This window comes from Panthera leo, chromosome F3 (assembly GCF_018350215.1).
Source record: "Panthera leo isolate Ple1 chromosome F3, P.leo_Ple1_pat1.1, whole genome shotgun sequence".
In the NCBI taxonomy this organism is placed as follows: Eukaryota; Metazoa; Chordata; class Mammalia; order Carnivora; family Felidae; genus Panthera; species Panthera leo.
In genome coordinates this window covers 9419754-9443792 of record NC_056696.1, presented here as the reverse complement: position 1 = coordinate 9443792, position 24039 = coordinate 9419754, and the positions used below count along the sequence as shown (strand labels likewise).

The following is a 24039-nucleotide window of genomic DNA, read 5'->3' as shown; positions in this document are numbered from 1 at the left end:
CAAAAGGAGAGAGAGAGAGAGAGAGAGAGAGAGAGAGAGAGAGAGAGAGAGAGAGAAGGCCTCTGACTCAGTTTATCTTGTATGAGGTAATGAAATCTGTATTTTCCAAGCCCCAGTGATTTTGAGATTATGGGATATGGGTAGTTGAACTGCACAGAAAAACAGCAAATTTGAGATTTTAGCTAAAGAAAATAAAAAGAACACTTGAAAGGAGTTTATGTAATCATGCCTTCAAGAAATTTGACAGCTGTCAAGATCTAGATAAATGTTTATTTTATTCTGTCCAGTTCCAGAGATAGAACTAGGGAGATTGCATGGAAGCTACAGAAAAGTAGATTATGCTGAAAATAAGAAATGAATTTCTAATATGTGGCATGGACTTCCTGTGCCCTCCAAGAGTACCACATCTCTGGAACTTACGAGCCAGGGAATGCTAGATGCCTACTTGTGACTGCACCCACGGAAGAGATTGATGCAATGTGCTGCCCACTGAACCTGGGGAAATTGAAGCCTCTAAATTCCTTTTCAATTCAGAGGCTTAAAAAATTCAGTATCTCCTCAAAGTACCTTGAGGACTTAACTTTTATAATTAGAAAAGTTAAAGACTTCCCAATATCTTTTACTAGTTTTATGAGAAATATGTTCCTCTTAGATATTAATAAGCATGTGTCAAGTGAATACCCTTGATAATAGGTGTTTGTTATCCCCTTTTGTGATTCAGCCATGTCTACTGGGTAATTTTTCTGTTCCTGATGAAATAGAAGGGAAAAAAATCTTTAATATCAAAGCAAGTAAATCAAAATGACTTCATAAACCAAAAAAAATAAAAATAAAAATAAAAATAATAGCAGAAATTTTCTTTTCCAGAAACAATAGTCAGTAGAGTTTAGAAATGGTGTTTTAAATTTTCAATACCACAAGTCTATCTTAATAATGGTCTTTTCTGGTTGAAATTATAGGTATAAGCATTGTATTTGGAGTTGTCCAATGTTTGCTCTTATTACTCGTAGATCCTAGCCACTTAAAAACAACAACGAAAAAAAAAAACAGCCATCAAAATGTGACGCATAATGCAGGAGATACGGGATTTTGCCCAGTCTGGGCTTGCTGGAGGGTATCTGGAGGTGCCTAAGAAAATGTAACAGGGTGACTGTAGGATTGAACATAACATATCTAGGTCAATAAACATGTATGCAATTTATATAAAGATGTCTATTTTTTAATTTTAAATTGCCTATTTTAGTTGTATTGCCTTGAAGTCCTAGCAAAAGTTATAGAAAAGTAAAAATCTTTTTTTTTTTTTTGACCAGCATGGCTGGTCATCAGTATAAAAATGGTGATGAGCACACAGCAATGGTGCATGTGGCTTTAGAATGGGTAAGAAAAAATGAGAAATAGATGGCTTGGTGATGATATAGGGTTGCCTAGTAAGACCTCATATCTAGAAATAATTAACATATGAATCTACTTTTAGCGGAAATTAAATTTAGACATCATAACAAAACCAATCTTTATCAAGTTAAGCTCCATTTTTATTTTCCTAGCTACATAAAACAAATTTCTGAAAAGAATATGTAAACATGCTGCCTTTAGACCATTGATGAACTTTTATTTAACTCTATGTAATTCTCTTAAATTCTATTTAACTCAATGAGGTAATTGAGACTGATACAGAGATTCAGTTGATTATCTGCAACTACTTTGCCAAACATTGTAAGGCTGAGTACGTAAGCACACTGGAACATTCCATATTCTCTTGCGTTACTCAGCTAAATTCTGCGACTTGATGTAAGATTCAGATATAGTTGAGTAATTTTCAATTTTACATATCTTCAAATAAAATCAAAGTGATAATGTAAAATTACCTCTTATGTAACTTTTACAATTCCTAGTTGATAGTTTGAAGTTTATTTTTCTATCAACTCTTCCAACAAACTTGGTTCAAAAATGTTTTAGCCTATATGTAAACTTACTGGTGTTAAAAGTTCTACACTCCCACCTATACTTTTTCTATTTTACTGGCCCAGTTCTTGTTATCTTCAGGTGTGGATTAATATAGTAGCTGCTAATCCTGCAAACATGTCCTCCTGTCTCTAGGTTCTCCTAACTTGCCCTCCACCCACATCTTCAGCAGAGATGACGATGGCTTAGTGTGTGGGTCCAGAATACAAGGTGTCTCCTTGATGACCTTCTTTTGTACTATGCTCCTCTAACTGGAGACTTCATGGCAGTCCCTGCCTGTGACACAGCTGCATTTATCAAGTGCTCAGACACTTTTTCCAGTTCTGCTTTTGTTCTCCCCCCTTCAGGGCCAGCTCCCCCAACTATCCAGTAGGCAGGTCTCTTGCTTAGGCCTTACTTAACTCTTCTCCCTGCCTACTCTGTGCTGCTTTAAGCATGATTTATATGAAGTAAGCTAGTGGGAAGCTAGTAGGAATTTCGTTCTGTTCATTGAACAGTTAACTTTCCTGAGAAGAATGAACCAACTTAGGTACACATTAGTGGCATCCCAAAAGTAGTTACTTCTGTTAATATCTGTTGTTATAAAACTGTAAGCTTCCTAACAGTTGTAGCTATTTCTTATTATCTATGTACTCTAAGATAGGGAGCAAAGTGTCTGACCCCCAGCAGGTGGTCAATTACTGTTTTTGTTGCTGTTGCTGTTGGATAAAAGAATCCAATAGTGCTTGGATACATGAGTACTATTGGGTTATAAACTTGTTATGCAGAGCCGCCAGGGTGGTTTCCAATTAAACAGGAAACTGGGACCTTGTAACTACTGGTGTTAACCCAAGGCTTCCCGTATATTAGAACAGTACTTTGGGAAATGCTATTAAACTTCTGCCTCTGGGATATGTACTAGGAATGGGGAAGTTTCCCACTGGGGACTGTCTACTCAGCAGCCTCAAACCATTCCTTAGGGGGCACCTGGGTAGCTTAGTCTGTTAACCATCCAACTTCAGCTTAGGTCACGATCTCATGGTTTGTGAGTTCAAGCCCTTCATCGGGCTCTGTGCTGACAGCTCAGAGCCTGGAGACTGCTTCAGGTTCTGTGTCTCCCTCTTTCTATGCCCCTCCCATGCGTATGCTCTCTCTCCCTCTCAAAGATAAACATTAAAAATACATGTTAAAAAAAAAAACATTCCTTGGGAACCCCCAGGGTTGCATTGGATGCTCCCTGACCAAAACCACCATACAATCCACAGCTTATAAAACTTGAGTGGCAATTTAAGAACTAATGATGTTACTAGGGGAACATAAAGATATGCTGTCCAAATGAAATCAGCTACATTTCACACCAATCAATTTACCACATGCTGCAGGGAACCTGAAATTGCTTTCTTAGGCAAGTTATCACCACAAACAGTTTCAGTAAAACAAGATAGATAGCCATATATGCCAACAACAAAATGATAAATGAGTTTCAGGTCCAGAAGAGAAGAAAGAGGAGAAAATGTTTCATCTTTTAGCAGATAGATTTTAGGTATTTACTGGTAATATCTATGGTGGGAAACCCCAACAACCAGTTTATAAATTATATTTACCTAAGATGCTCTAGGAATTTTCTAACATAGAGATCTCTATAAATATACCTGTAATCTCAAGCAAAGAATCTCAACCAGAAAAGAATATGCACAAAGTTCTCCTTCAGATTAGTATGCATTAGTATGCATTCACAGGTGTACAGATAAAATAAATAAAAACCTTCCCTAATCTATGGTATATCGTGATGGATGTTTATCTGAAGCAGAATCTGCTTCATTATGAGGGATGCTTATGTAAATCAAGGGTCTCACTAAGTCCTTGAAGCCTTTGCTGTAATGCAACTTCATTAGTAAAAACACAATCTGGAGAAGGACCATTCTGAATACTCTAAGGTTTGTCTTTACTACATTGTGGTAGAAATTGGTATCAAGGGAAATGAAAGCAAAGACAGGCTATAGGATAGTCAAAACTTAATGTATACCAAGTGAATGAATAATCCAGACTAGTAAAACAGTATATAAAAACAATGATAAAAATGTAGTGTATGAGTGGATCTTAGATTACCAGGTCATTTTTCTCTATTGGAATTACTCATAGTGAACAAATCTGAACAAGTGACAAGTTTATACAGGATCCTTTCTAACAAAGTTTATCTACACTTAAGGTACCTGTAAGCCCAAAGGAAAATCTAGAGCACTCGACCAGAAGTGCCAGGGCTTAATCCTAAATGGAACCAATGTCCAGTCCAATGGGCAGTTGGGAGGTCCACACGAATAGATTTCACACTGCATTGCCCTACTCCTGGCATTGCCCCACAGCTAGTCTGGGGCTGTGTTTCCCAAGCCCGGAATCTGTATTATTCATAGGATTATACTGAATTGACTGAATGGTCTCAATGTATAATCTTGGCGGTTATTAGCGTATGTGGAGAAGATTTTATGCTGGATTTCACATTTGATGAAAAACCAAGTTAAAAATCATTTAACTAGAAACAATCACTAGAGCCTGACAGTGTCTTAAAAAAAACAGCGAAAGACTCCCAGAATGTGACTACAATTCTTCATAGATTGAGGACCAAATGGTAACCAATTTTTTATTAATGTGTAACACAGTAGTTTTGAAATTAAGAATACAAAGTATGATTCCTGCCTTCTTCAACCAGTTATTTTTTCATCTAGTGTGTGCTCTCGTGTTAGGGAAAATATAAAGATAAGAGAGGAGGAAAAATAAATAAGTAAACATCTTTTATAACTTTGCATTCCATTTAACCAAGCAATTAAAATTTTTATGACCATAAGAAAAAAAAACAATATTTTACTTGACAGATATTTATCATACTTTGATCTACAATATGAAGAAAGAAAGAAGGAACAATGTAGATATCCATCAATAGAAGACTGGAAAATAAATTTCAAGTATATCTATTCAGAGGAAATTTGTGTAGACAATAAGTAAAATTATGTAGAAGAATATGAAAAGACCTGGAAGATATTTGTGATGCATTTTAAGCAAATAAAGCATGTTTCAAAAGCATATGCAATGTATAACCCCATTTATTTATGTATTTATATAAAGAATACTTATATTCATTTATATATGTTTGTGCAAAGTGCTAACTAAAGCTACTCCTGGCTAGAGAGATTATAGGTAAAGAAGCAGGGGTTCAGCAGTTTCTAAAAATTCATATGGCATGAAAGCATGGATTAGGTTTCAAATGTAAATATTAACATGTCAAGCTTTCAGGTCTGGGCTCTTTTACCTCATTTGTTGCATATATTAAATTTACATGAGGTGTGTTAACCAGCATCTCCATAATGAGCTCAGGTAAAAAATTTAATTAGATGTAAACAAAAAGAACATTCTAAAAGAACTAAGTATTCTATCTTTCTCACTTGTTAACACTCCAAGGAAATTACAGGATTTTATTTACATTTGTTCTTATTAGTATGCATACCAATCAATTATAGTGTTACATAAAGATTTGATCCCAAAAGATTAACTGATTTCAGAGTCAACTCAATGCTTTTGTTAAAATTCTCTCACAGAGTTTTCACAACTTCTGGTAATTTATGACCATCTCCAGAGCATGCCTTCCAAGCCTAATGCACTAGCATAAGTACTGGGGCCACAGGGTTGGGACAGCCAGGATGGTCATGATATCCTTTCTGTCAATTCTTTTTTTTTTATTTTTCTTAATTTTTATTTATTAGCTTTGAGAGAGAGAGAGAGAGAGAGAGAGGAGCAGATAGAGAGGGAGGGAGACACAGAATCTGAAGCAGGCTCCAGGCTCTGAGCTGTCAGCACAGAGCCTGATGCGGGGCTCGAACTCACAAACCGCGAGATCATGACCTGAGCTGAAGTTGGACACTTAACCAACTAAGCCACTCAGGCGCCTCTTCTGCCAATTCTTTTAAAGGCTCTGCAGATACTGGGCTTCATTGAGATAGAGTAAACTTTCTCCCCAAAAGAGGTTAGATTAGGCAAGTTCCTGGAAGCTCAACATGAACATTCTCTATTTCTCATTTCTCCTTTTATAGCCCAGAGCCAGGCTGATTTAATTTCCCCTTCACACAAACTAAGGAGAGGAGGTAAGCAGTACAGTCAGAACTCGATATATGAGTTGTGGTTGAAGGTGTGGACGATCAATCCTCTTACCCAGTTTCCCACCCCTCCCCCCTTATTTCCTATCCATTCTCCTTGTGATTTGTGTGGCAGACAGATGCCATGAGACTTTAGTGGTTGGAGAAATGGTGTCAGATTTGGTGATGGTGATGGAGGAAGAAAACAGCTGTTAGAATTAGCACAGCACATGAACTCTGTCAAAGGGAATGACGCCTACATAGTAAGAATAACATTTAAAGGCATGAGAGAACATAGCAAACCTTGAAAGACCTTACCCTTAAGGTCTTATCTGATGGCAAGGAAAACAAAGTAATAAAAAAGTAAATCACAGGAAATGAGATGCCTTGAGACAACAAGGGCAAGGTGAAGGTATTACACAAATTTAATTCTTAACCCTCCAGTGTTGGGCAAAATGAAAAGAAAATAAGTAATCTATAGAGGAGTGAATTTAAAGTCAGGAAACTTTGCTTCCAGTCTTGGCTTTAATTCTCAACAACTGATTGATACTGGTGAAGTGATCTATCCTCGCTATTCCTTAATTTGCTCATCTATGAAAGGGTGGTGACACCTGCCCGACCACCTCCTCAGATTGTCATATATGTCAACAACAGTGACAACAAAACAAGCAAGAAAGAATGAGTGTCTTTGGAACATTGTAAAATGCTGTGCAACTGTTAACTGTTTATTCTGTAAGGTGCTGGCAAGAGTTTATTAGTCTCGGTAACCAACAGAAGTTTTAATGGTATTGGGAAGAACTGTCGAGCAAAACATTTTTGATTCTTGTGTGAAACAAAACAGTGATGCCATTTTTATAAGCCAGGTTATGAGTAACTGTGTTAGAACATGTAAATAAACTTCTACAAACAGATACTAATTGGAAATGGACTCAGACTCGAGAGGAGTGGCAGGTGGCTGATCTTCTATCAGTTGGAAGTATATGAAGGAGCAAGGTGATCAATGGAGAAAGAAAGAATTTGGGAACAAAATAAATGTGGGGTCAGTGCCAGGTCCTAATAACTATGTGATTCTGGGCAAATTTTGTACCTCCTCCGATGCTTCAGTTTTCTCACTTATAAAATGGGTAACATAATGAGTATAATAATACCTAACTTGCAGGGTTAGATTATATTAAATTATATAACATAAAGTGCCTAGTGCAGAGACTGGTACATGGCAAGAATAGGAGTCATTACTATCTCACCTTGCCCAGGCCCTTTCATAGTCTACATACTTGTTTACCTATATTTTCCCTCTTCTGTTTCTTTCTTGAATACTGTCTATCCTGTAGCCTCCCTGTATTTGCCAGACTAATCTGCACACAGGACTCCTTTAAAATGTTTATTTAAACTCCATATTGCCTTCATTATGTCTACCTGATTAATAATAAAATCATTTTTCATCCTGTGTTAGAATTATTGTATTGATCCTGTAAAGATATCCTATTAAATTTATTATGTAGGTACATTGGATTCCTAACACACCTGCTGACCCTAAAAGTAATCACAAACATGGAGCAACACAGAACCAAGGGGAAAAAAAAGAAATGAGGATAGAAAGAGTTAAAGGGAACTTCAAATAGAAACTAACCATCCTAAGGTTTAATATTGTATAGTATATTAATTTTAATTTTTGTATATAAATAATTGCCAGGATAGAAACTTTCTTCTCACGAGTAATAAAATAGATACAATTGTTTGTAATCTACTGAGGAAATCAGAGAGCCTTTCTAATTTCCTTATTCCATTTCTTTAGAGTACTACTGAAACAAAATATCCAATGAAAAATATTACTTTTTGTTTTCCTGGATGGAAAAAATAACCCCAAACAATTGTGTCTGAAGATTATCTGTAATGTATTAGTGTGTTGTGTGTATATATGTGTGAATGTGACTCAACCTCTTTTTCTTCAGTAATTCCAGCCTTTTCTCCCCTTCTCCTTAAAAGGATGGATGTCCTTCTTGTCCTAGTGAAATCCACTTAAATGTAATTTCTTCTGGGAATTCTCACATTACCTGTGGGTGCTCCCTCCCCACCCCAACACCAAGCAGAAAAGTTTATCTTTCTCCTGTGTGTCACAACATCTTGTTTATACCATGAGATTCCTTAGCAATTAAGGTATCTACCTTATACACGCTCCTGAGACACAGCACAATGTGTGGAATATAACTGACATCTCTTGTATGAATTTTGACTGAAGGCGTAGATGATTAGGCTTGCCTTCCCCTTATTTCCTATTGATCTTTTCTTAAGTTTGCAGTGTGTGACAATGTGGTACTATTTTAAAAGTTGGAGAAGTAGGTCAGAATTGGGGATGGTGTTGGAGGAAAGACAACTATTTTGCTTCCCTTTTCCATCTTCCATATGTTGTGTTATAACTTTTAATCATATCAAAGAAAATTCCATTCCAATCTTTAGAACAATATTATTTCAGCATCATGTTAGCAAAGGATGAATTTGGAAGAATTATTAAATGTTGCACAGAGCACTGTGCAACAGCCTACAGCTACTTTCTCCAGCAAAATCTTGAGGCTTTTTTTAAAATATTGTCTTTATCTTCCCATGATGACTTACGAGGCATGGTTAGGAAAATTTTATTTTAAAGGTCAGAGATTCCAACAGAACCAGCCAAAATTTTTTGAAGTTTATAGAGTGATTAATTCCTAGAGTTCTTCATTTTCCAGCCCTTTAATTTTTGCAATCACATTGACTGTTCAAAGTATATACAGCTTTTTAAAGTCTTTCAAATACTCTGTTCCTAGTCACAACTGGCAATTCATAAATAGAACTGATTAACATTCCCCACCACAAAGATATTTGAAGGAAACTAAAAACAAAAACAGCGTCTTTGTTGAATCCAATTTGCTTACATTTCAACACACATAACTCCACTTAACTGGCCATCACAGCAAAAGCCACAACACACACACACACACAGCAGCATGGAGCTAACCACACAACTCAACAGACAATGCAGACAAACTTGAGTATAAACCAAGATTTTTCTACCTCTTTTTCATAACAGGTTAGTGCTGGCCCTCAGTGTTGGTGTACAGTTTTTATGGCATGGGAAAATAGGGATGTTTCTGCCCTATAAAAATAAATGTGTTGAAGGCTTTAGTTTGAGCTTACACAACGTCAGAAAGTTGCAAAGGCACTGGCACAATACAAAAAAAAAAAAAAAAAAAAAAAAAAAAAAGGAATCCCACATACAAATATATCACCAAAATATCACCAAAACACATGGCAAGATACTAAGAAAACAGTGGTAGGAAAACTACTGGTTTCTTGGATGATTTATGCAACAGTTTTCAACACCTTCCCAAAAAATAAAGCATAAGAGAGGCACGCTGGTGGGTCTTTGGTGGGCATATCTTGTCACCAACCACCATTCGTACCAAGTCTTTGGCTTTAAACTGCTCATTAGGCCATTTTCTCTCTGCAGAAGTAGAAAGCACAGAACCCTCATTGTTCTTTAACTTTTAAAAAGCCTTAGGAAGGGCTAAGAGAAAGAGCATGTGGAAATGCATGCACTATCTTTAAGAGAGAAAGGGATACATGGAATGAAAATAAAAATACATAAGAAATACTTTCTTCATTTTATATGTCATAATATACACTTCTTTCCAAACCTTAGTTTGACACAAATGGTTTCTTACGGATGACATCTTTACTCTAGAAAGAGCTGGGTCAGAAAGATAAGCAGGAAGCAGAAGTTCTGAGTTCGAATAAAGACAATACTTTTGTTACATCAATGGATGAAAGGTGAGTGATGGGGCTAGAAATTGGGAAAATTTCCCAATTAGACTTAATGATTTGTAATTCCTCAAAAAAAAAAAGAAAAAAAAAAAAAGAAAACTTACCACATTCTGTGCAAATTTCTCAAAAGATGTTCTGCGATCCATTGAGTGTTCCGACTTACATGAATGGGGTGGGTGTGGCAAAGGGAAATAGGGAACATAAATAAAAAGAAAGCAAGGAAAACAGCATAAAGAGACAGGATGATGAAAGGAGGCAATGCCAAATCCATGTTTTAAGTCACAGGGAAGGTAGGAAAGCTGCCAAGGAAGGACGCTAGACACAGGACATAGGCTCTGTTTTTATTAGAACTTCTATTTTTAACACCAAAACTCTTCCTGTGCAAACAAAATGGTATGATTTCAAGCAAAATCAAATGACACTAAAATGAAGTAGATTCATGAAGGTTTTACGCTGACATTTGCAAAGCCTACATATTTGAAAATCAGTGGAATATCTTCAGAATTTCTTCATACTTTTCTGTTAGGACTAGATTTCTGTTGATTATGTCAATTCTGTCAAGCATTGCTGTCCAATAGAATTTGCTGAAAGGATGGAAATGTCATTCTATGTTGTCCAATATTTCAGAAGCTGGGGCCATTGAGTACATGAAATCTGGCTAGAATTTATGTACTCTTAATTAATTTAAATTTAAATTTAAACAACCCCATGTGGCTAGTGGCTGCTGTATTGAACAGGGCAAGTACAGAGTATTTATTGGCAAAGGCAATGGACTTTAAAAAATCCTATTAGCCTAAATGACAGTCATGAATTACACAAAATTATAATTTCATCTCAAAAGTTTCAGGACGCTATGGACTATTTTAACATTAAAAAATAATGAATGATGTTCAATTTTTATATTCAGATTTTCCATACCCTGCCTTAATGATTACATTGATTATAAACATTAATTGAATAATGAGGTCTATTGCACCTCTTCCAAAATGTGTTTGGCTACCTTGTTAGGTGTGTAAAGTTCACCATCAGGATACTAAGTAATCCAGGACAAATGCCAAATTAAAATATTTTGAATCGAACATAACTACATTTTGGCAACTATCATTGAAAATAATAAGTCTATATTTGGTTATGGGGTATGTGGCCAAAACCTTACACTCAAGCTTCCTGGACAAAGAAAACCCTCTTCAAGTTTTTCACCTAATGATGTTATTCTTTCCTTTTCATTAATTTTAATTTTTTATATTTTTATATCCATAAACTGGACATACAAGAGACTAACATGAAACATGAAAACAGGTTCTAAAAAACGTTGTAAAGCATGAACATCTGCAGAAATAAACAAAACAAAAAAGAAAATAAGCAATCAACAAACAAAAACAAAAACATCTTAGATGGACCTTATAAAACACAAAGGTTTGGGGAAGGTCTTGGAGTGTGTTCACTTACCATTTGTCCAATACCCTGGCCTCAGTAGAAGGAACTACTCCATACAATTATAACTGAGAACCAGATCGAAAAAGGTCACAAAGAACCAATACCTTTTTCTTTGCCTGTAGAAGCTCTTGATAGGCACTGGATCTTATAAAACGTGGGTATGAATCACTTTTCATCAATTTGTAAATGTGCTCCTAAAAAGAAATAATGGTTGAAGCGCTTCTTTATTATTTCTCAGGGAAAATCAAATCCTGTGTCAAGAATACAGGGTATGGTTCAAAACAAATCTGGAAACAGCTAAAATTAATAATGATAATGTTGATGAGAATACTTTGTGTTTACAGAACATATGAATCTTCAGATTTATAATTTTATTCATGATCAATATTTAAACTGGGTTGAGAGCTACAGAGGAGGCAAATCATATCCAGTCCTTGAAAAACATGGAATTCAGTTAATGGAAGGTCATGAAGTTATTTCAAATCAAGTTGTTGATTTATATAGGTCATTTGAGAATATAAATAAATCTACTATCTCTTAAAATTACTCCAGGCCAAAAGTGAATGATATGAAGTCAAGACTCAGTAATCACACTAGCTATCTACTTGGAGGATGCAGACTGCCCAGATGAATCATCTCTTCGGTACAAATTATATTAAAAATTGTCATCCACATCCACTTTGGGCCAGAGCACAAATCCAAGAAATATTTTGTGATATTTAATTGCTAAATCTCCTAATTTGTATGCATTAAAAAAAACCTCCTTCAGTGACAGATTAGGTAAATATTTAATAATTTAAACCTATAATCAGTCCACAATGTTCTATTACGATGATGAATATTGATAGACAAAGAAGTCAAGGAAAAAAATATATTCATCCCATTCAGTTGTTAGCCCCATCTAGGGAGATTCTGCTCTGGCCTATTGAAGTTCAATGGAGCATAAATGCTCCTTCCTCTTTCTAGTCTAGTGAAAAATCAGTTAGATGTAGAGAGTATCCTGGATGTCCCAATCTCTTTGTTTGCAGAAAAAAAATATATTTTAGGAAATGACTCAGTTTCCCCAGTCTCAAACACACCATTACCACGTAGAGCAGAAAATCCTCTCGGCTATGATTTGGAGTTATTCTCACTCAATATCTAGCCCAAGGCTCACCTCCACGGTACATTCAAGACCCTATCAGAATTTGTTGTTGGAAAAGTGGAGAGAGGTCTTGTTTTGGAGTCAAGCATTGAAGGTTTCAGATCTTATCTTGCTCGAGACCTGCCACTTACAAACATGTAAATTTAGGTCAATTATCCCATCTCTCTGAGCCTTAGTTTTCCACTCTGTACAATAGGGTTGTTGTGAGGCTTAAAGGAATGGTATATATTTAGCAAAGAAGGGGAGTATGCATAGTAAGTGCTCAGATATACTTGCATATATACCAGGCACACTTCTAGTGATTGCCTGTATTAGTTAATTTAATCCTCACAAAACTTCAGTGAGGATGGGAACCATTATTATACCCATTTTAAATATGAAGAAGGTCACAGAGCTTTGACTAGAACCCAGGCAATTTGGCTCTAGAGTCTGCTTTCCTAACCATTACACTGTTTCTTTTCTCAAAAAAATGGCAGGAATTTTCATTACTATATTTTTGAGGATGGGGTTAAAAAACCCATCAAAAACTGGAGTTAAATATCTGAGCTTAACTGAAAAAGAAGCCCAGGGTCAGGTGGTAATGTTTTCTATAGAAAATTATGCCTTTTCATTTTACTGAAGACCTATTAAGCAAGAATATTTTTAATGCCACAGATAACAAAGAAATGTTCTTTTTAAGACTTCAGGGAGATCATTTCAAACATTTTACATATTGTTGGCTCTAGAAAAATGCTTGAAATTTTCTCTTGAACTGAAAGAAAGATAAATCCACAGAGAAGTAAGCAACAGGACTATAATTTTCATCCTGCTCTCTTGCATGTGTCTATAATTATTTCCACATAGAAGCCCATGGGAAAGCAAAGATGGGTGTCTGCTTAGCTATCTCCACCTGTGTTAGTTTTCTTTTTTTTTTTTTTAAATTTTTTTTTAACGTTTATTTATTTTTAAGACAGAGAGAGACAGAGCGTGAACAGGGGAGGGGCAGAGAGAGAGGGAGACACAGAATCTGAAACAGGCTCCAGGCTCTGAGCTGTCAGCACAGAGCCCGACACAGGGCTCAAACTCACGGACCGGGGGATCATGACCTGAGCCGAAGTCGGCCGCTTAACCGACTGAGCCACCCAGGCGCCCCTGTGTTAGTTTTCTATACGATGGCTCGTTTCTTTAGACCAAAGCCAGGAGAAATGTACTTTCCACCGGGAGTGAAAATAAGGTCTTTTAGATTTTAAAATCTTCTAGATTTTATTTTAGTAATATTGTTATTTGAAAAACAAGATACTTTCTAGAACTAATATTCTTCTTTTGAAGAGGTTTAAGAAATTAAGATGTATGCATGTTCCAATTTAAAAGCCAATTTAATTTACAGGGGCACCTGGGTGGCTCAGTTGGTTGAGTGTCTGACTTTGACTCAGGTCATGATCTTACAGTTCATGAGTTCAAGCCCCGGGTCAGGCTTTGTGCTGACAGCTCGGAGCCTGTAGCCTGCTTCCGATTCTGTGTCTCCCTCACACTGCCCCTCCCCCGCTCATGCTCTGTCTCTCTCTCTCTCTCTCTCTCTCTCTCTCAAAAATAAATAAACATTAAATTTTTTTTAAAAAAGCCAATTACAGCATATCATTAGGAAAATAATACCCAAAAGTTTAGTTTTCTTCTTGAGCACAATATTTTTTTAGAGAAGGAAAAATTGAGACTGTGTCTAAGGAGGCAATTGTGCCCAGTTTGAGGAAAAAAAATCTAAATATTTGTCTTAGGATATTAATATCTTAATATTAATTTCCTTTTTTCCCTTTTCACAGATTAAAAACTTAACTTGGGAAATTCATATATGCCTAATTCTATTATTTCATTGTATCATAAGAGACAAAACTGGCTTGAGTGTGACATAACTGTAACCTACTCTAGCTTAGCTCTGACTATTCATAATGATGAATAATTTAGGAATGTCAGCATCTTAGAATCTCCACATTGGAAGATACCTTAAAGATTTCAACTATGTGTTACTGAGCTGAGGTCATCATTAGATAAGTGTTTTCTCGCATATTGGGAGATGAAGTAGAAAAATGAAGTAAAAGTGTTCAAATATTTCAAATATTCCCCTTTAAGAAATTTTCACATAAAAACATTCAAATTTATAAAACATTCCCAAGCTTCAGAAACTGTTCATTTTAATGTGTCTCTCTTTTCTTCCAAATCAATTGGAATTATTTTACATACAGTTACCTAAATTGAAAATATTAAGTCTAGCTGCCAATTACAATGAAAATAAAGCAGAAATACCTCAAACGTCAATTTTCCAGGAACACATTTGTGACATAGTGTGAGGCCCACCCATATACCAACCTGAGCATCTTCGAATGTGTATCGTCCAGGTTCCTTCACATTCTGTGTGGTTTTATCATAGCTCTTAGAATCCAAGTTAATGGCACTGGGAGCTCCAGGAGCCAGAAATTCTTGCCATATTTCCTGAACTCGGGAAGGGACTTCTCTAATAGGCCTTTTCTTCAGGTCTTCCACTGCTAGCCAGAATCTATGGAAAATGTGACACCAAGCATTTACTGTGATGCCTCATAATTTGCAACTTCTTATAATATTGACTGATCACACAAGTCACAATAATGCCTAACAATAAACTCCTTTTTTTCTCAGGGCGTCCAATATATGGCCTTTACTGAATTTTTTTTCATTAGTTGTATTCAAAAGTATAAATGTTTTCAAAAGGAAATATTGAAAACAATCTCTTTTAAGTGTTTGCTATTGAAAGCAGATCTCCCAGAGCCCTGATTCTTCACAACTTTAATTTTTACTACAGCAAAATAGCACCACTAAAGAACCATTTATTAGAAAGGAAGAGGAGATTGTAGGGAATTAGAGTGAATGACACAGAGCATCTGCTTGGGGGATAAAGCAGTGCATTGTACTATATTCTTTGGATCTGTTGTCCATGTGAGCAATGAGAGTTAGTATGGAGAGGATTTTCTGCTCTACGTGGCAAGGGAATCACAGCAAAGCTTTACTGGAATTAAAAGAGGCCTGGACACAAGATCAGAAAAGGCCCTAGCTGGAGAAATCAGGGCAAGTAACTAATTTTAGGCTGTTTAATTCAGAGAGTTATGGAATGACAGAAGCAACAAGCTTTCACGTGCCACTGTTTGAAAGGTTTACATTTGCGGAGGCATCAAAGCAATTCAGAAGCTCTCGAAAACAAACAAACAAAACAAATACTGACTTTCTTCTAAATATGTAAATATATTTTATATGCTTCTGTATAGAATATATATGCTGTAAGGAAAAAAACCCACCAGAACATGTTTTGGCTAAGAGCAAATAGCAATGTCTAATAATAAAGGGTCACATTGTATTAATAGGTTTCATTTCTTTAAATTTTGCTCTATGTTATATCATTTTGGTTGGGACTGGAAATAATGTTGAAAAGATGAAGATGGCAGTGCCTGGGTGGCTCAGTTGGTTAAGCATCTGGCTCTTGGTTTCAGCTCAGGTCATGATCTCATGGTTTCGTGAGTTCAAGCCCCATGTTAATCTCTGTACTGACAGCATGGAGCCTACTTGGGATTCTCTCTCTTTCTCTCTCTCTCTACCCCTCCCATGCTCGTGGCCTGCCTCTGCCTCTCTCAAAATAAGTAAATAAACTTAAAAATGAATATATATGACATGTATATTATATATATCACTATAATTGTTAAAATGAAAAAAAATACTTGAAAACGGAACATACTAGGTCTATGTTATCCTCAACATAGACCATTATCACCCTAATGGCATATGTAGTCATGAAATGGGAAAATGACGAAAGACAAAGTTCACTACAGGCTACAGAGTCTTCAGAGAGGTACAATATGACCTTTAGAAACAGAACCTTCATACAAACAGAACCTTCATAATTATTAACTTGGGCATTAATGTTTGGGCATAAGTTTTAACTTGGGCATTAATGAAAGGTCAGAAATAAGTAATAAAGCAGTTGAGCTAGAGTTAGAAAATCAAATATTATTCCACCTAGTGAGTTTCCAGTTTCTAGAGATTATTTTCCTATAGATATATATAACAGTAGATACTCCAATTTTGGACAACGCCTTACACATGAAACTACCATTATTGTCTTCAGAAGGGAAGGCTCAAGACTATTTCCTCCAAAAATAAGAGATTTGGACACTGTGCAATCTAATTGCCATCTGAGGGAGCATAAATGTTGTAATGAATGCTCATTCAAGTCCATTCCAGCATGCTTTCAACACCTTAATTGAAAGAATTTTTCTGTCCTCAAAGAAGCACTAGAGAAAAAGGTACACCATTCAAACAACTGCCTAACATTAGGACCCCGGGAGCAGCTATCAACAGGGCAAACCACATAGTGTGGGAGTGCAAAGCAGGAAAAAGCCTTCTGCTGGGCAAAGCGCTGGGCTGGTAAGGGAAAGCTGATACAGATGCAGTGACATCTTAATAAACTTGAAAACACAGAAAAATTAATAAGAACACTTACAGTAATAAGTAAGTGCAGGCTCTATTCTAAGTGGTTTAGTCATATTTACTAATTCAATCTCTACAGCACTAGAGTATGTGCTATTATTTCCCCCATTTTTGAGAAAAGGAAACTGAGGATATGAAGATTAAGTCACTTATTTAAGGTTGCCCACTATGAGTGTCATAGCTGGGGTTTGCCCCTGGATAATTTGCAGCAGTTGATGTGCTCATAACTGTCCCTAAGAGCATCATCGCCTTTCTTTCTTTCTTTTTTTTTTAATGTCTATTTGTTTTGGAGATAGACAGAGAATGAGTGGGAAAGGGGAAGAAAGAGAGGGAGACAGAATCCAAGCAGGCTCCAGGCTCTAAGCTGTCAGCACAGAGCGTGATGTGGGGCTTGAACTCATGAACTACGAGATCATGACCTGAGCCAAAGTTGGACCCTTAACCAACTGAGACACCCAGGTGCCCCACATCATCACCTTTCTTATTCTCGGCCTTACTGTAGATGCTGTAATAACTCAGTAGAATGGAAAGCGCACTGGTAAAATCCCATCATCCTTAATATATGGCAGCTGGAATATGAGGAAGTAAGTGTCTTAATGTCTTTGAGTCTTGAGTTCTTAATCAGTAAAATGGGATAATAATGTCTATCTCACTAGGTTTCCATTAGATGACAAGATAAATTATGTAAGAGGCACTTCTGAGTGCCTGACACATTTTTAGACACTCCACAATAAAACTCATATTACTACATTTCCTTAGTACTTCCGCTATGCTGCATGTTTTACCTGAAAAGGGAATGAGTAAAAACACACTAATGGACAGCAGAGGTTATATTTGAGGAATAAGTTATCAATAAACATTATTTCTTGACTTTATTTTCCCTGTCTTAATTCTGGAAGAACATAGGAGTGTCATGCTTCTGTAAAGAGCAGGTGCTTACAGGCAGCTGCTTGATAAGACAAACTGAGACTACTTTAAGCTCAATTAGCCCTCCTGGACAACTGGACTATTCTTTCTTCCTCAGTGTGTGATACCAGAAACAGTGGGTTCAGATTTGGGGAGCAGTGGAGTATAGCCTCTATTGGCTTTTAGAAAGCCTAGGATTCCAATTACTAGCCTGACTCGGACAAGATGCTTAGCCTCCCTCAGACATATTTTGCTTATCGGAAAATGGGGCACAAATGTTTAAATTTCATTTTTGTTGCGGTGATTAGATGTTTGATAATCAGAAAGAGTGAACACTAAATATACCATGGCATACTTATAACAGTATGGATATAATTATAAAATATATTAAATATGTCATATTTCTTAAATGAAATGACTTAGATGGAAAACTAGCATGGCAGGGGTGCCTGGGTGGCTCAGTCGGTTGAGTGTCCAACTTTAGCTAAGGTCATGATCTCTCAGTTCCTGAGTTCAAGTCCTGCGTCGGGCTGTGTGCTAACAGCCCAGAGTCTTGGAGCCTGCTTCGGATTCTGTGTCTCTCCCTCTCCCTGCCCCTCCCCCACTCAAACACACACACACACACACACACACACACACACACACACACACACACGCTCTCTCTCTCTCTCTCTCTCTCAAAAATAAACATTAAAAAAATTAAAAAAAAGAAAACTAGTATGGCATAAAATTATTGACATAAGAAATGGTTAAGGCTTGAACTAAGGAATCAGCAGTGATTCAATTCATTCATGAAACAAACACAGTTGCCACTATTTCCTTTGCCCAGACCTTCTTTCTTCTTACATTTTGGCTGGTTATATCTTGACATCCAAATCACAGCCTAAAGCTATTTCCCCTAGGATGCCTTTGCTGACCTCCAACTCTAGGTTAGCTATCCCTCTGTACTTCTCAGATCTAAATAAACACGATTTTGTGTTGTGATCTGTGTTCTCTGTATCCACCACTAGGCTGCAGTTTTAATGAGATCAGGAACCATTTTTATTTGGTTAGGTGATACTGGCCAGGCTTATTACTTGTTTATTTCTTAAGTTTATTTTTACTTGTTTTGAGGGAGGGAGAGAGCACGAGCAGGGGAGGGGCAGAGAGAGAGAGGGAGAGAGATAGAATCTCAAGCAGGCTCCAAACTGTGAGCATGAAGCCCAATGCAGGGCTTGATCTCACAAACTGTACGTCATGACCTGAGCCAAAACCAAGAGCTGGACCTTTAACTGACTGAGCAACCCAGGCGCCCCATTTCTTGTTTATTTTTTCATCATGATACCTCTGATGTTGGCATTTATTTAAAAACTTAGAGAACTAGAGGAAATTCCATCTTCCCATCTGCTAAAATGCTAAAAATATCTTTTATCTCTGCTATATTTTTTATGCATTCCTTTACTCAATAATTGATGATGTGACCTTGATATAAAAAAAAATCCTTGGGGCGCCTGGGTGGCTCAGTCGGTTAAGCAGCCGACTTTGGCTCAGGTCATGATCTCACGGTCCGTGAGTTTGAGCCCCGCGTCGGGCTCTGTGCTGACAGCTCAGAGCCTGGAGCCTGTTTCAGATTCTGTGTCTCCCTCTCTCTGACCCTTCCCCGTTCATGCTCTGTCTCTCTCTGTCTCAAAAATAAATAAACGTTAAATAAATAAATAAATAAATAAATACATAAACGTTAAAAAAAAATTAAAAAAAAAAGTCCTTAGCAGTGTAGATCTTCTAAAAGCCTTCCCAAGATGGGTTTGCACAAACTTGAATGAATAGAAGGCTGCATCCCAACAATTCATGACAGGCATGCATATATAATAAAATTATTCCAGGTTCCATCTGTGATCATCTTGCTTCAACCATAGGACATCTGTCAAAGTTCTACATGCTTCTGAATGGTTTGGTATTGGTATCTGTTAAATCATCTCGAAAGAATGGGACAATGCCTGGAGCTGCAGTGTTCCAGTGAAAATAAATGAATGCTGGGACCTTGCCATAAATGAGTTCCACAGGACTGCATAAGTCATGGGAAAGTAAATTAGGGTATCATTTTCAAAAGAATAATGAATTAAAGAGCTCGTGGAAAAACATTTTTATGCAGTGGAAAGTTATCACTCACTTTGGTGATCTCAAAAAGAGCCATTACAATCTATTGCAGTGTCTCACATTTAAAAATTCAATTTCCAGGTGCCTCTTAAGTTAGAAAAAATTCAAAAGTATGTAAGGATGATGCATACAACAGAGGGGTGGAATGCACACCCCTCTCCTACTAACAGCTCAGTGTGGTGCGGCCCTCAACTGTCCTGAAGCTATATTTAAATGTGCCAAGTGAATGAACTGCCCCACAGTGTTGTTTCAAGTTATTTTTAATAGGCACTCAGACCTTACTTTAAGAAGACCAATACTGATAAATAATGATAATTTAACTTCATAAATATTGTTGGCCATTCTTCACTTTGCCAAACATTAGTTCAGGTATTATACTTCTTTATGGAGTCCATTTCAAATGCATCACACTTATATACTTAATAGATGAAGAGATAATGTAAAAATAAACCATTATAAGGAACTAATAATTCTGGATAGGCTTTTCCTTTGTTACCTTTTTCCCTCCATCAGGAGGCAGAAATTCAATGGGTTCATATTGTCATCATGTTGGTACGAGGGTAACTGATCTATTTGGTGCAAAATAACCAGACATATCACAGTAAGTCTCTCTGACATAGAATAGGATACAAACAATGTGTCTTACCTTAAGTTTTCTGAGCTGAATTCTGACTCTAGAAATTTAAGAAACTGTTCTCTCCCAACTGGGTCTTTCAATGCTTCATCCATGCCAAAACCCCATCGTTTTACCCTCTGCTGACTTGGTTCTTTGCTATAGGAGATAAAATGAGGAAAAATATACTCCTTTCATGCCAATTCTATCTTCTGCTATTACATCTCCCCTCAAAATCATATATATCTTGAGGTTCCCATCTTTAACATATCTTTCAGGAAAAAAAAAATCTGTGATTGATGGCTGTGCATGAAATCATAGTGAAGTATACATTAGGCATTAACAACAGTCTAATCTTTATTAAGCCTAGGCACCAAGTGCTCTAGAGGGATTCTTTTAGATTTTTTTCTGCAACTTTTGAGACAGGTACTATTATAATTCTTATTTTATAGATGAAGAAATCAAGGCTCAAAGAGGGTTATAACTTGCCAATGTATGACATGTAATAAGGGGCAATATTCTAGACATTCTCACCTCAAAGCACAATTTCTTAACCAGCATATAGTGTGCAGTCTCATAGTGGTATATTCTACTGGAGGAAAATGCATTGGGAACCAAAAGGCCTAAATTCTAGTTATGAGTTTGTTGTTGATGAAATGTGTGACCTAATCCTGGCTGAATCACAACATTCTGGGGCCCCAATTCTTCATGTATAAAATCTAGAACTTATGGATGAAGAGCCTGCACTTGTCAAGCATTTAAGAACACTGTCTGGAGGTGAAAGAAAGAAAAAGTCCATAAACACAGTCTAGAGAAAGGCCATAGAATATGAAATCCTCACTCTGTATAGTGATAGGCACTGCTCTCTTCATGACTCTGTCAAGATTGATGATATAAGTCTTCCCTTATACAGGTCATAAAGGAAACCAGGGAATCTTAAATTGTGCTTTGGTTTTCTTAAGACGTCAGTATCTTGTCAGATTCTCTTAGAGTGTTAATGGCAAGTTCATTTTGTTTTAAAATTGAATGTATAGAGCCATACCTGTATGGTGCTTAAATAAGTATGGATTTAACAATCATTTTGCTTGAATACAGGGGCCTGTGTGGCTATGCGGATTTTCAAAGAAGCAAAAACCATGAGCTAAATTTCAAGAACTGAAGATCCCAACTCTGAATAATCTATCCTGAAACTCTTGTACCTCTAATTTTGTGCCAGTCCTCTGGCAATGTGCATCTGAACACAAATGCAAGTATTTAAGGTTTAAAAACCATTACCTTGAACAAGAACTTCATATCACGGGCTAATAGAGACACAGAGTAAAATTAGCCTTACAATTATCAGTTACAGAATTCTTCCTATTTTACCCCAAACCTGAAATAACTGAAATAATTGGAGAGAAAAGAACATGTCACATACCTTGCTTCAAGTTCCCAGAAAGTAGTATCATCAGACAGCCATGGGTTAGAAGGGTCAGGTGGCACAAGAAATGGGTCATATTCTACATACTGTTCCGTGTAACTTAACAGACTAGAGAGAAAAAAAAAATATTTTCATCTTCATTAGTTTTTTCGCTGAGGTTATACCCAGCCCCAAATAAGGGATACAATATAAAAAGGTCTGGGCAAGGAATTGCTTGCTTATAGAGTAGAACCCAATGGCAGTTTCCACGTTTCCATAACTTTTGTGCATCAACTTATTGTGCACCTTGGAAGACAAATGTAGCTAAGGAGTCCATGTCTGTCCATGCCCAAACCAAGTGAGGCAACATCCCTCCATTAAAATGAAGTAAAATGGAAGGTGTCAGTGTGTGAAAAACAGTGCTAAGGGTCAGTTCCAATCCTTGGCCAACCAGTCCACTCACAGCTGAAATTTTAGCAAACTTGGAGAATGGGTAAAGGAAATTTTTATTAAAAGTATCTACAGGAGTTAGATAAGGTGGGAATCACTAATATTTTTTTTTTAATTTGTATTAAAAAAATAAAGAAAGAAAAGAAAAAGACGGAGAGGAAAGGAAAAAAGTTGAAGAGGTGGGATTTGGCAATACTCCAAAGTGAAGAACATGTGTGCCACTAATAACAGATTTAAATGAAGAAAAGGAAAATATCTAAAATTTGTGTTTAATTCAAATTCTGAAGTCATGCAATAACTGAAAAGTGTCAATGTTAAGATGAATTTACAGAGAGGCTCTAAGTTGCCAAAAAGTAACTTGATAAATTGAAAGGTTCATTTCTCTCAGCGGGAGTGAAAAATTCAACTCCTTGGAAATATCTTCTGTATCTGATTCTAGTTGTGCAGGACTGGATCTCGAGAGACTAAAGACAGTAATGATCATTCTTTCATTTAAACTATAACAGAAGAGTTCCCTGAAAGTTTCCTTCCCTTCCCTCCCCTCCCCTCCCCTCCCTTCCCCTCCCCTCTCTTCTCCTTTCCTTCCCTTCCCTTTCCTTCTTTTTTCTTTCTTTCTTTCTTTCTTTCTTTCTTTCTTTCTTTCTTTCTTTCTTTCTTTCTTTCTTTCTAGGTTTATTGTTTTTGAGAGACAGGGAGAGATAGAGCACAAACAGGAGAGGGGCAGAGAGAGAGAGGGAGAAACAGAATCCAAAGTAGGCTCTAGGCTCTGAGCTGTCAGCACAGAGCCCAACGTGGGGCCTGAACTCACAAACCATGAGATCATGACCTGAGCTGAAGTTGGACACTTAACCGACTGAGCCACCCAGGCACCCCATTTTTGAAAGTTTTCTATGTGCAAAAGGAAAAATAAAATTTCTTACAGGATCCCATTTTAAACACAGTTAACTATCATATGAATTTTTTTTATTTATATGGGCATCTTGAAATACTTACCTATCAGCAACTTTTGACATTTTTAACCGATGTCTATCTAACTGTATTTGCCAATATTTAATCTGAAAAGAATTAAAGAAGTAGTTATGTAAGTAGTGACATTCTCAAAATTTTCACCTCGAAATTCTGATACACTGGGCAATTCTAAATAAGAATATGTTCCAAGTCAGTAAAATTTCAAAGTCTGAAAAATCAAATGAGACGACTCTGAAAATTAAAGTGTTTGAAAAAACATAGTCAATATCCCTTTAGAACAGCAATGAATTTGAACATTCTGCATACTTTGACAAAATATAACTTTATTTTAAAAGCATTATAGAGATTTTAAACATTTATTCGGAGTGAATAACCAAATCAGAGTCAATCCCCAATATTAAATTCAGAAAATAAATATATTTGTTATTTGTACTATAATTTCTTTTTTTTTTTTAGTTTATTTCTGAGACAGAGCATGAGCAGGGGAGGGGCAGAGAGAGAGGGAGACACAGAATCAGAAGCAGGCTGCAAGCTCTGAGCTGTCAGCACAGAGCCTGACACGGGGCTCGAACTCACGAACTGCGAGATCATGACCTGAGCCGAAGTCGGTCGCTCAACTGACTGAGCCACCCAGGTG

The 24039-nt window shown here is 36.7% G+C and overlaps 1 protein-coding gene across 9 annotated transcripts in view; it reads right to left on the bottom strand.

Moving 5' to 3' along the window:
* The window catches only part of RGS7 (regulator of G protein signaling 7), a 515497-nt gene that overhangs the window by 8646 nt on the left and 482812 nt on the right, over positions 1-24039 (bottom strand). For 8 of the 9 annotated variants that reach the window (XM_042925199.1, XM_042925206.1, XM_042925207.1 and 5 more), the window contains 6 exons: positions 23427-23488; positions 22002-22112; positions 20618-20743; positions 14785-14971; positions 11405-11494; positions 9114-9195 (listed from right to left, as the gene is read on the bottom strand). In XM_042925199.1, coding sequence (XP_042781133.1) covers positions 9121-9195; positions 11405-11494; positions 14785-14971; positions 20618-20743; positions 22002-22112; positions 23427-23488 — 651 coding nt within the window. In that variant the 3' untranslated portion in view covers positions 9114-9120. The remainder of the gene's footprint in view (positions 1-9113; positions 9196-11404; positions 11495-14784; positions 14972-20617; positions 20744-22001; positions 22113-23426; positions 23489-24039) is intronic. The other variant, XM_042925201.1, reaches the window with a different exon arrangement.